At 32.4% G+C, this 13,037-nt stretch overlaps 1 protein-coding gene across 1 annotated transcript in view; it reads left to right on the top strand.

The window, feature by feature from the left end:
• LOC107450195 (uncharacterized) overlaps positions 1–13,037 on the top strand; it is a gene marked incomplete in the record, with an annotated part of 61,103 nt that overhangs the window by 25,977 nt on the left and 22,089 nt on the right. The window contains 5 exon segments of the mRNA XM_071184684.1: positions 189–370; positions 1,538–1,762; positions 9,229–9,303; positions 9,616–9,699; positions 11,816–11,937. Coding sequence (XP_071040785.1) covers positions 189–370; positions 1,538–1,762; positions 9,229–9,303; positions 9,616–9,699; positions 11,816–11,937 — 688 coding nt within the window.

The raw sequence follows: 13,037 nt of genomic DNA, 5'->3' as shown, positions 1-13,037 counted from the left end.
ATATATATATATATATATATATATATGCACGTTTTCATCCGCTATCATATGTTTTCTAATTACCACACATTATTTGTTCAAGATTTAATAAATAATGGAGTTTTTTTTTAAAAACTTCAAACAAGAACAAATAAAAATCTACTTTTTGACATGCCATTGTGTTTGTAAATTTATGTTAATTGTTGTAGGTGTGGTGCTGTGCTAGGTAAAGTTCCTGGTGGAAGCAGCCAAAGTGTAAGTTTGGCGAGCGGTTGTTTTTCAAAAGGAATTCTATTGCACGAATTAATGCATGCGTTAGGATTCATTCATGAGCACAACAGACCAGACAGAGATGAATTTGTAAAGATAGTCTACGCAAATATAAAAGATGGCAAGTATTTCTTTTACGTTTAAGTTTATTAAGAGAATGTTGATGGTGGAATGAAGCGTGACTTAAAACTAAGGAACATATGTGTTGCTGTTGAGAAGGGATTAAATTTACCATTTGCCGAATGCCATAAATGATTAGAATGATGTCAATATGGTCAAAATTACAATATTTCAGAAATGTTTCAACATGATATTAATATGAAATGTCATTAAATATTTGGGTCTCGTAGTTTTAAGAATGAGAATTGCAAAAAATTTTTCTGACATGTTATCTTTGAAACATTAGGATCCAGTTTCCTTAGCAATATTTTCGAAGAATTTCTATTAGCTGACTTTCTGTAAGAGAACTTCTTAAGAAAATAATAGAAGCATTTATAAGATATTAGAAGCTGTTTTTTCCATGAGTCAGTAAAATAACCAAAATCATTCATGTGTGAATTTTTATTTTGTTCCGTTTTGAGTTTTACTGTCATTATATAGTGAAAAACATATTATTTCTGTTGCTGTTGTTGTTACTTATCTCCTTAGGTCTGACGGCGTCAGACCAGATCCATAAATCCGTTGACGCGTAAAAAGTCGGAAACAAGGAGAGAAGTGTAAATTTCTTCTCGAAGAAGTCCTAAGCAGCTTAAAATATGTTCAGCTGAAGCCAGATGTTGGTGGCATTTTGGGCAAAGAGGGTAGAATTTTCATATCATTTCTTTAAAATACAATTGATGAGCATTATCCTAGTTTTAGAACCATCGTATTGCTACTTAAAATGTTTTGTTTTTGCTTAGATCCTATGAAAAATTAAGTAAAAAATCACATTTATTTTGCGTTCTTTTACGTGATTTTCACGAAGCACAATTGAATTGGTACCCGTAGTACTGGTTAGGAAAATCTGGTTTAGAAACATATAGGTGATTCCCTAAAGATTTTTTGTTTCATTTTAAAGTTAAAAATGAAATAAAAAAGTTTAAAATTAAAATATTTGCAGTGAAAAGAGAAAAATGCTAATGGAATGCTGGCAATCATTAATAGACAGAACCATGGCAAAATTTACCAAATTCTGTTAGTTTTAACCATTTTTTCCTCCGTGTATAGAATATGGAAATAGACAGAGTGGCCTTCACAAAACACCCAATACAATGACTTATTTTCTGTTAATGAATATTCTTTTTTTCAGGTAAAAAGAGTCAATTTACAAAACGCTCTTCGGATGATGTCCAAACTTTTAACACCATTTATGATTACAATTCAGTTATGCATTATGGTGCTAACGTTTTTTCTAAAAACCGCAGTGAACCAACGATTGTACCTTTAAAAAAGGGTAAAAAGATAGGACAGAGAAGAGGATTTAGTGACATCGATATTTTAAAAATAAATAAACTCTACAATTGCGAAGTGAATGGTAAGCATTATTTTTAGATTTGAAATTTCTATGTTTTCTATGATTTTGATTATATGTAGACCCCATATTGCGTGGAAATCGCTTATAATGAGTATCATGTTAAATTACGGAGAATTAAAAATTGAATTTTTTTCTGTAAAAATTTTTATAAAATGTTCACATTAGATTCAGTAATCTTATCTGTGTTTTTAATTTTTCTTTCAAAATATATAAAAAAAGTTACCTGAGTTATGCCTTATTACTTAGAAAACTGCAGGTTTTTATATTTGCAATACCTACAATACTGTTTTCATTAATGGCCAAATACTTAACAGAAATTTATTTTAAGTTCAAAGCACACTATTGCTCATGACATTTTAACCAAATCTATATATATAAAAGTGAATGTGTGTCTGTTTGTCCTCTATAGACTCCTAAACCAACCGACAGAAAGCTATGAAACTTGGCATACAGATAGTTCAAAGCACGAGGAAGGTTTCTGTCGATATTAGAACATTCTGCGAAAAGCCGTTCCAGCGGTATCAGCGAAAATCGAAATGGAATTTTCTGATTGGTTAAAAGCTAGCCATTGTTTTAAATTTTGCTATAAACGATTCAGTTTTCAAATATCTTGAAGATAACAACATTGATATTTTTTATCTTATAATTCGACTCATTTAGAAAAGTAAATTGCATATACTTCAATTTTTAATTCCTGCATTTCTTTATGTCAGGTGAGCACAAGCAAGTAAAATCAACGAGAATAGATTTCTTAATTATTGGTCGTATCACGGATTCAGTTTAATAAATATAAAGACAAAAGTAATCATTCAAATTGCACGTTTTCAAAAATATTTATATTTAGTATGTAATTTTAGGGTAGCACAATTAAATATAGTTTTCGAAGATTTCCTTGCTGTGACAGTCGTCATTTGAAAACTATTAGTTTGTTTATTTATGCAAAGTTTTCAAATTCATCCATTTTATTTCTTTCATTTAAAAAATAGATTTTTGTTTTAAATTTTATAATTTTCATATTTCTTATTCATCTCATTTTTATTGCTCTTTTTATTATTTAAAATATATATGTGATATTTCGGTTTAGCAAATTTGTGACCACTGTCAACTTTTACATTTCTTTTTGTTTGTCAGAAAGAATATTTGCAAAAATATGCCGCCTAAGCAAATCGCTCTTAGTCGATCGACATCTCAAGCGCGCAAAAAGAGAACTACCCGTGTTTCAGAAATATCGGAGCAACGGGAAAAAAGATTTGAAACTAATCGAGAACAGAATGCTTTAGCCCGCTCCTTAGAAACGTCTGAGCAACAGGAAAGAAGACTGTCAACAAATCAACTACGAACTACACAAGCCCGTTCGTCGGAAACATCAGAGCAACGGGAAGCAAGAATGAAAACCGACCGAGAACGCATTTCGCTATTCAGACGCTGCCAATACTCTGATTTGAATTTCAGTGCATTTCACTATGATCCGACAACAAACTATAGTCTTCCCCCAAGTGTCATCATCGGAGAAATATATCAATTATGTATGTTTTGTAATGCTCTCAAATTTAAAAATGAAACAGCTGAAATTTGCTGTTCTAGAAGCATACAGAAACTACAAGATTTTACGTCGCCTGCCGAGACATTATCAACCTTCGTATCAGGTCAAACAAACCAATCGAAACATTTTTTGGCGCATATACGCCGGTACAATTCGTGTTTCTAAATGACTTTATTCGGTGCTACACGTATCCTGAACGAGAATTACATCCCAACATTCAAAGTGCAAGGCCAAATTTATCATCGTGCAAGGATCACTTCTTTCAATGCCTAACGCAGATCATAAATTTCTACAAATTTATTTCATGGATAACACAAATGATCAAGTCAATCAACGTTGTCAGGTAAACAATGGCACTAAACGAAAAATTGTTACCGTATTACAAAAATTTTTCGATCAACATAATCAGTTAATTAGGCTGTTCACAATTGCCCTAGACTAAATGTCATCCGATATTTACAAAGTTGTTATTAGAGCTGAAAAAACACCTGTAGGCCACCACAAAGAAAAATACAATGCGCCAACATTGGATGAAGTGGCTATTGTTATAGTTGGCGAAGAATTTACCTCCCGCGATACAGTTCTTCATCGCAGAAATCGTGACGTTCAAAGAGTTCTCAGAAACGTATCGATCATATGATGCATTGCAATATCCTATTTTATTTTGGTGAGGAGAGGAGGGATATTATTTTAACATAAAATTAAGAAGTCCGCAAACAGGCGAGAAAACCAATAAGAAAGCAAGTGCAATAAGTTTTTATGCATATAGATTAATGATTGCCAAAACGCTGATAATCATACTTTAAAATGTCGACAATTAGTTCATCAATACATTGTCGATATGTATGCGAAAATTGAAACTGAACGCCTACTGTATATTAAATTAAATCAAACCAAATTACGTTCAGAAGAATGCATTCATTTACGGGATGCAATAATTAATGATGGTAACGTTAATCCTAATGATGTGGGGAAAATGATTATATTGCCGACTACATTTGCAGGGAGAAAAACTTGGACTCCCTGCAAATGTAGTATTCATACATGTCTGAGTATTCATACATGTGCCTTGGACTCCAAGGCACATGTATGAATACTCACAGGATGCAATGACATATGTTCTCGCATATGGGCTCCTAGATTTATTTATTACATTTACGTGCAATTCTGCTTGGGTTGAAATTAGAGATATTTTGTTACCAGGACAATCATCATCGGATCGTCATGATATTACAGCACGTGTGTTCAAACAAAAATGATAATCTTTACTTGATTTCATTGTGAAGCGTCATGTTTTTAGAGAGACACGGTGTTGGGTGTACTCTATTGAATGGCAAAAACGAGGATTGCCTCAGGCACACATTCTAATTTGGCTTATTGAAAAAAAACCACCTTCTAAAACTGATCAGATATCAGCAGAAATTCTTGATGTCACCATAGATCCAGTCTTATTTCAGATCATTGTCCAAAATATGTTTCATGCTCCGTGTGCATCACCATACATGTCTGTTTGAAAATGCACTAACGATATCCTTGAGAACTAACTGCTGAGACTATCACTGGTTTTTTTCACCATTAAAAAAATTTGCATTTCAAATCATAATCGCAAATCTCATTTACACACTTAAATACAAAATTAAAATTCAAACTGAAAGCGTTGCAACGCACGCAGGGTACAGCTAGTTTCATAAATAAAAATAACCGAAAACTACAGCTTTTCATAAAATTGTATTATAACCCGGAATGTATTAAAACATTTATTTAAACAGCTTTAAATTTGTTTCCACATGCATTTTAGAATATATTTAATTATATTAAACTTTTTTTTTATAACTGAGGGGTTTCGTCATCTGCTCGCTACGCTCATCAAACCTCGAGATTGCTTGCATACATCGTTGTTTTTTCACTTTAAAGTCAATATTTTCCCTCTAAAACAACGAATATTCTCTTAACAAATGACGCAATTACTGTAATTTTGTGAAAGAACATTTTATCTAGTTATTAATACTAACTCACTGAACGACTACCTGGATTTTTAAAGAAAAATCATCTGTACTTGAAAACAATTATCCTAAGGACTCTACTGACTGTGCGACTTATTAAAAAGTCAATGAGATAAAGATATTTATAATAGTTCAAATACGAAATCGTTTATCATTTTTTTATATTAAATTCTTAGAAAATTCACCTCACCTATATCACCTCATGGATTAAGTTCCTATGAAGTACTTACCCAGCTGTTAACCCAGGAAATAAATTACGAAACAGAGAAATATCTAAAAGTCTCTTTTTAGAAATATAATGGAAAAAACGAGTATTTCTTTAAACTCTGCTAAAGAAAAACTTGGTTACCAGAGTTTGAGGTAGAAATTAAATAGTTTCTTGTTTTTCCTTTTTCAATCTTTTCAAAATTTATTTAATAGTGGCTGTTGTCACGTTCATTTTATGTGTTCACGTTTTGCACAGGATTCGCAGAGAATCGAGATCGTCCTTTGATAACTGCATTCCGCGTAAATAGAAGCATGTATAGACTGTATGAACAGTATAAAATTTAAAAAATAGTTTTTATAAGAAAATATTGAATAAAATGAAACCAATTATTCAAACACTTGTTGTTCCAAAATACGTTAATGCATCCAAAAACATTGAGACGTTGATATGAATCCATTATATTAAAATAAAAAGTTAATATGAAGTTCAAGAAAATTTCAAAACACTTTACTGATCTTATAAATAATCACATACTTTGACAAAGAATTTAGCAACGAATAGAATTTCTTAATATTCCACAAACATCCAGATTTAACACTTTCAATTTTAATAATTTCTTTTTGAAAAGAACTTAAATGACTAGGATATTAAACACGCTGAATACACAGCCAATTGAAATTGAAAGTGTATTGTAAATCATAGTATTTTATAAAACAGGAACAAAACAATGTTGTACTTACTTACCAAAAAGTGAAAAAACGTCTTCTTCAAAAATACCACTTCAGATGGTTTTTTAATTTATCTTTACTGCAAAAATTCAAAGATTCACAAATAAAAACTAGATATTCAACAAAACGTAAAGTCGAAGCAAGAACGGCGCCTGTCACAGATGTGAGACTCTATCCAAAATCTTCACTTAATTAAAACAAAACTTTTAACTCCATTTTATAAAGGAAAACACACTTTCATTTAAACAAGTTGTTCTATCATATCGTCATAGCAACCTGAAATACATATCGTTTTCTTTTTTAAAGTAAAACGATACAAATTCTAGCTTATAGCTCACACATAAATAATAAATAAATGGAATCTGCTTTTAACAGTCTCTATAAACTGGAATGCTGCCACTCACCAAATCATACTTGAGCAAAAATAGCACAAGTATCGCCTAAATATCTGCAATGAGATACCTGCAAGTGACGTAGTGTGAGTTTTTCGATCCTGGTTGGTTGCTGAAACTTGGCATTTGTTTACATTGGTAATTGTTCCTTCCATTCAGTATCGAGAAAGCCAAGCTTGTCAAGTATCAATTCTCTTAAGTGACACATTCTATATTCTTACACAAAGATTTTTTTCACAAGTATTTCAATTCTTTCAAGATATGTTTCTTACTTAAAACAAAGGCAAGAAGCCAAGTAGAACATAAACAAACTAATTATAAACTGCTGTTTGTAGAAAATGCAACACCATGAAGGAATCATCAGAATCAAATGAAATATTATTTTAATAATGGATATAGGATATTATGCAAATTAATAAAGTTTCAGAGCCATCGCGCGTGCGTGGCGCGCGCAGCGCCCTCTGAATTGATGCTGAAAGCGTATAAATAAAGTGCTGTAGCGGGACGTTGAAAATAGTCTATGATTATTTGTTAGTGGCAAACGTTTAGTGAGACCTGAGTATGCCTCCACGACGGAAGAATAAGAAATTCAAGCAACTTACGGAGTTTGAACGAGGGAGGATAATCGGCCTTCGAGAAGGAGGATTTTCCTATCGCGCAATAGCAGCTCGTATGCAGCGGAACAGTTCCACAGTGATGCGAGTTTGGAAGCAGTGGACCGACGAGCACCGAACAACTCGAAAAACAGGCACTGGACGACAGAAGGTGACGTCAGAGCGCGATGATCGACACCTGCTCCGCATGGCGGTGAATGATCGCACAGCTTCCTCCAGGCAGCTGGCAGCACATTGGTCTACTGCTACAGGTGTACAATTGTCGGCTTCGTCAATTCGTCGTCGTCTGCTGCGCCGTGGATTGCGTGCAAGGGTGCCATTATACAGGATTCCCCTCACGGCGGATCATCGACGGCTGCGTCGGCAGTGGGCTCTTGAGCACAGAGACTGGCGAGCTGATTGGCACCAAGTTGTCTTTTCAGATGAATCACGCTTCAATTTGTGGACCCATGATGGCCGTGTTCGTGTTAGACGTTATGCCGGTCAACGCTGCCTTCCTGAGTGTATTATTGAACGACATAGTGGTCGAACACCCGGAGTTATGGTCTGGGGTGCGATTTCGTATCATGGACGATCCAATTTGATACGAATTGAGGGTAATCTCAATAGCAACAGATACGTCCGTGAAGTGCTACAGCCCGAAGTCGTTCCTTTCCTTCAAGGCATCCCTGGAGCTATCTTTCAGCAGGATAATGCACGCCCACATGTTGCGCGGACTGTTAGAGACTTCTGTTCAGCACAACGCATGCAACTTCTTCCTTGGCCTGCTTATTCGCCGGATATGTCGCCTATTGAGCACGTGTGGGATATGGTTGGTCGGCGTCTCACTCGTGATCCGCGTCCTGCAGTTTCCAAAGACGAACTTTGGTTGCGCATACAAGCGATATGGAATTCTCTTCCTCAAGCAGATATTCAACATCTGTTTGACTCCATGCCACGTCGTATAGCAGCACTTATTGCAGCGCGTGGTGGCTGCACCAAATACTGATTTCGGACGCTTAATTTGTTTCTTTTGTTTTGAAAATTTCATCATTTATTTGTATCAGTACAAGTCGTTTCTGCATTAAATTTCATTTGATTCTGATGATTCTTTCATGGTGTTGCATTTTCTACAAACAGCAGTTTACATCGAAGTTGCCACGTACATAAAGCACCAATATACCATGGTTACAATAAAATAAATAAACAAATAATAAATCTATGTTAAATAAAAGATGGAGACGAGAAAGAATTATATTTATATATCAACTAATTCGATGTACAATTAGACGCTGTATCTAATTAACTGGTTATTTGATTAACTTCCAACGAGGTGAACAGGGGTTCGATCCCGGTGGTGAAGCATCCTCAGTGGTAGACGGATCATGAGTTAGAGTCCCCTTGCGTCAGGCTAACCGTGGGAGGTTCTCGCGGTTTTCTTCTCCATGTAACGCAAATGCGGGTTAGTTCCATCAAAAAGTCTCCACGAAGGAAAATTTCTCCCAATACTTGATCCAGAAGTTCCCTTGTCTCCTGGATTGGGTTCAAAATTACAAGGCTATGGAGTTGAACATTAGTAATCGTAAACCCAAAAATCGGGTCGACTGTTCAATGACAGTTATAAAAAAAGTAAAAAGCGATGAGCTGGAGCTGACGTCATAGGTCACATGTGTGGGTATGTGCGATGTTCTTCTTCTTGAAGTGCAAGTACCGAATTCCAGTTCGATTGAACGCAAAACAAATATTTTACTCAAACGGTGGTTTATTTTACTCAAGTTTGAAAAAAAACACTCTTTTTTTGAGAAGTTGAATCAACTCATGCATTTTAAGTGAGCAGAAATATATACATGAACGTGAAAGTGTTAAATCAGCGTTTAACGTTTACCGAGAGAAAACGTTATAACAGTCACAATTGAAACTCAGAAAAAAGCATTGAATATTTTTTATGGGTAAAAAATGCAAACGGCACTTAATTCTACAATTTTGAATCATTTTTTAGGGAATGGAGTTAGTCTGAGACAAGATGAGGATGATGATGATGATGAGGACATGGAACCATTAGTGGAACATCAAGGTTTGTTTATGAATCTATTTCCAAGGTTCTTTTCCTTACTGTATGTTATAATATTCTGTATTATTACTTATTACTTTATTTTATTTTAGAAATAAATATTATTCTGTATTAATTAATATAATAACTATATTTCTATTATTGTTTCAATATATTTCTAATATTGTTTCAATATATATTCTAATATTGTTTCGATATATATTCTAATATTGTTTCGATATATATTCTAATATTGTTTTTAATATATTTCTAATATTGTTATTTTATATTATGATGTTTCAAAATAAAAATAACTGAAATATATTTTGATTTTAGTATCAAATGTGAACCTAAGACAAAACTTTGATTTTGAAGATCTCGGACCGATAGTTATTCATGAACTGCCAGCTCCTATTCAAGGTATTTCAATATCACATTTCTTGAAAATGAAATTAAAGAATTAAGTATATATCATTAAGCTTATATAATTAATTTATCATTGCTATAAAATAAAGCATATGAAAATAAATTTTGTATCTGATAAAGTCAAGTGAGTTAAAATGTTTATGCACCAAGTAAAGTGCTATAATTTTTAAACTAACATTGAAATTAAAGTTTTTATTTCGGCTCTTTTTTAAAATTAAGTTCATAAGATTTTATCCTAACTAAACAATTTTATCTTGACCTTAAAATATTTTAGTTTTCACTTCAATAATTTAGCATTTGATAGAGTCAAGTGGCTTAAGATGGTCATGCATCAAATAGAAAGTTATAACTTAGGACAAAATGAATTAAAAATAATTTTTATTTCTCCGTTTAGTAGTTTTGAACTAAGTTTACCAAAAGTATATTAATGGTGACATTTGACTCGGACGAAACCTTTTTTGCTCGTTTATAAAGTAGTTAATGTAATACTTTATTTAACTTAGTTTTCATACATAGTTTTATTAACTTTTCAACTAGTTCAGCAAGAAGACGATTTCAAGCATTCATTATATCTGTCATTAGCATTTGTTTAGTATAAATGCTCTATATGATTAAAAGTTTAATATAATTCTGGAGAAAGCGTTAAATTTGCTTGTTTTAAGTGGCAACGACAAAGAAATAATTGCATTAAAAGGAAAATTTAAATAACTCATAAAATGAAATTGAACATGAAATGAAAATAACATGTATAATAAATGAAAATGACATGTCACGGTGTTGTCGTCTAATCAAGTTATAATTTTTTTTCTTCCCATTGAACTAAATTGACAAAATATTAAAAAAGAAATTTCCAAACTTAAACAAGCGTAAAATTGGATTATTATTATTTTTTTATGTATTTGAAAATCAATTAATAAAAATACACTTGCAGAAATAATAGCTTTTCTATTACAATAGACTTTTTTAAACTTTATCGTTTTCTTCGATAAAGTTAAACAAATAAATAAAACATATACATGAAAATTCCTGTCGTTACCTATTTCAATTCAAATGCAAATCGTAGCGTTAACGAGGAAAAATGTAAATATGTTATCATACTTAGTAATTGTTAATTATCAGAGTCAAATTGTAAATTTTTATTTAATTACTTAAGCAAATATAAATGCTTAATTTTAAATATTAATTACTATGTGTCAGTGACAATGTGACAAATGGCATGTTAACATCATAATTGAGCATACTATAAGTTTGTTTTCTCGATCGAAATTCAATTTTCTTAAACAAAAAATACGATTATGTTTTTTTTAATTATATATTTTTTAGAAAAAATATGGAGATATATTTTTTCTAAATATATATTTTTTCTAAAAATATATCTCCCGTATATTTTTAGATAAAAAAGAAATATCGACATTTATTTTAATTAGAGTGTGAATTAATTTTTTCTTTAACCAGCTGATGGTTCCGCCGTTAAAGGTCGTAAAACCTGCAGTCTTTACCGCCTAGCAAAACTGGTTTTTTCCTATGTTTTTAGATAGGGAAATAGAATATAGGGCATAAACATTCTCCTGATTTCGCCCTTTTTCTATTTCCCATGTTTGTTAATATATTAGAAAGCATATTGTTGTCAGAGTACTGTCAAAATACTATACAAGTTTAAAAATAGGCTTACATTTATTAGTAGGCCATTGTTTGAACTATGTACGAGAATATTGTTTAAAAGAGAATATTAGGCTATTTTGTCACATATGTGTGTTCGCCAGAGTACTGACAAAATACTACACAGTCTGAACAAAGGCGTACATTTATTAGTTCATCATTGTTTGAACTATGTACGAGAATATTTAAACAAGAATACTAGGCTTTTGGGTTTCAGCTTCTGGAGAACGGGCGGTTTAGCAAACGCGAGCCATGAAGGGATACGTTTTGGGGAATGGTGAGCAAAAGGAAGAAGGTTCTCTATTATTTTATAATTCTTTATATAAGGTGTTAAATAAGGTCAACATAATGTTAAAGTGTTGTTTTTTGTAAGTGTACTAAATATAAAATTTCTTCAAAAAATAGAACAAATATGGAAAACGTGGTGTCCTTCAATGTATTTGTTTTTTAGGAGTAAATGGTATTCCGAGCCAGGATTATGAAGATTTGAGTCCCATGGTAATTCATCAAACGAAAAGTTTTGTGAACTTCTTCAAACCCTTACTGGGGCTTTGGAAGCAGGTTTCTATTCCCGTAAGTAATTTAAAAGTCTATAACTAAAATGCATATATTATTAATTCGTTGTATGAGCTAAAATAATTGTTTTTTATCCTGTTACGTTATTACAAAGTTGTTGAGAATTAGAATTAATAAAAGCTAATAGAATATCGATAAAGGATCTAAATGATTATTTACCAATTTTTAGCAATTGAAAGTGAATAGTGAAAGTAGCTAATTGAAAGTGAAATACATTGACTAATATGAGAAAATGTCGTGGTGGGAGTTAGGTATGTAATTTTTCCATATTGAAAAAAAATACGGTAACAGTTACTGTGTTTCATGACAGTCATTCTTATACCGTGACTATGTCACTGGATCAAATTTCTTTTTTTTCGAAAACAAAAACAGCCCTGTCACTGTAACTATAGCAATTTTTTTTCTCAAAAACATAAGTAAAACAACTTTTTCTAAAGCTTCTAATCCGTTTCGTATTAGATGCATGCAAAATATTTTAACAAATTAATGCCCTTCAAAGGGCAAGTGGGCTAAATAGATTTGTGCAGTTCAGCTTGGCGTCACAAAATGACATTGGACAATGAAATTTGATGTGACGTCAGAATGTCAGAGGGCAGATAAAGCCAGCTTTAGACGACAAAGGCAGATTATCGCTTGGTTGAATATCAGAATGACAATAAATCTAAATTTACAAATCGTTCTAAATCACATAAATGGAAGAGGGATAATTGGAAAACGAAGGGATTCTGGGAAATTCATGGTACAAGTCTGATTCTAATTGTAATAAATTTGTAAGCAATATTAACGATATCAATTTAATTATACCGTTGCTTTTAAATTTTACCAACTTTTTTGATATAGGATTGTGAGTTTGCTTAGATTAAAAGCTGGTCAAACTTATATTTCTCTTAACCTTCCGCAATTTAAGAAACAATTATGATCTATGAGATGTGTCCCAAACGTTCGGTGAATGAAACGATGTCTAGTAAACAACGTGTGCTAAAAATGCAGCTATGCGCATGTGCAAAAAGACACTTATGAAGAAACAGTACTTAGTAAAGATAGTAATAAATTGTTTCAGATTAATCTGCTACGGATGGTCAATGGTGTGCTTGCGA

This window comes from Parasteatoda tepidariorum, chromosome 8 (genome assembly GCF_043381705.1).
Source record: "Parasteatoda tepidariorum isolate YZ-2023 chromosome 8, CAS_Ptep_4.0, whole genome shotgun sequence".
Classification (NCBI taxonomy): Eukaryota; Metazoa; Arthropoda; class Arachnida; order Araneae; family Theridiidae; genus Parasteatoda; species Parasteatoda tepidariorum.
Note: the sequence above shows the minus strand (reverse complement) of the source record. Positions and strands in the feature narration are given on the sequence as shown.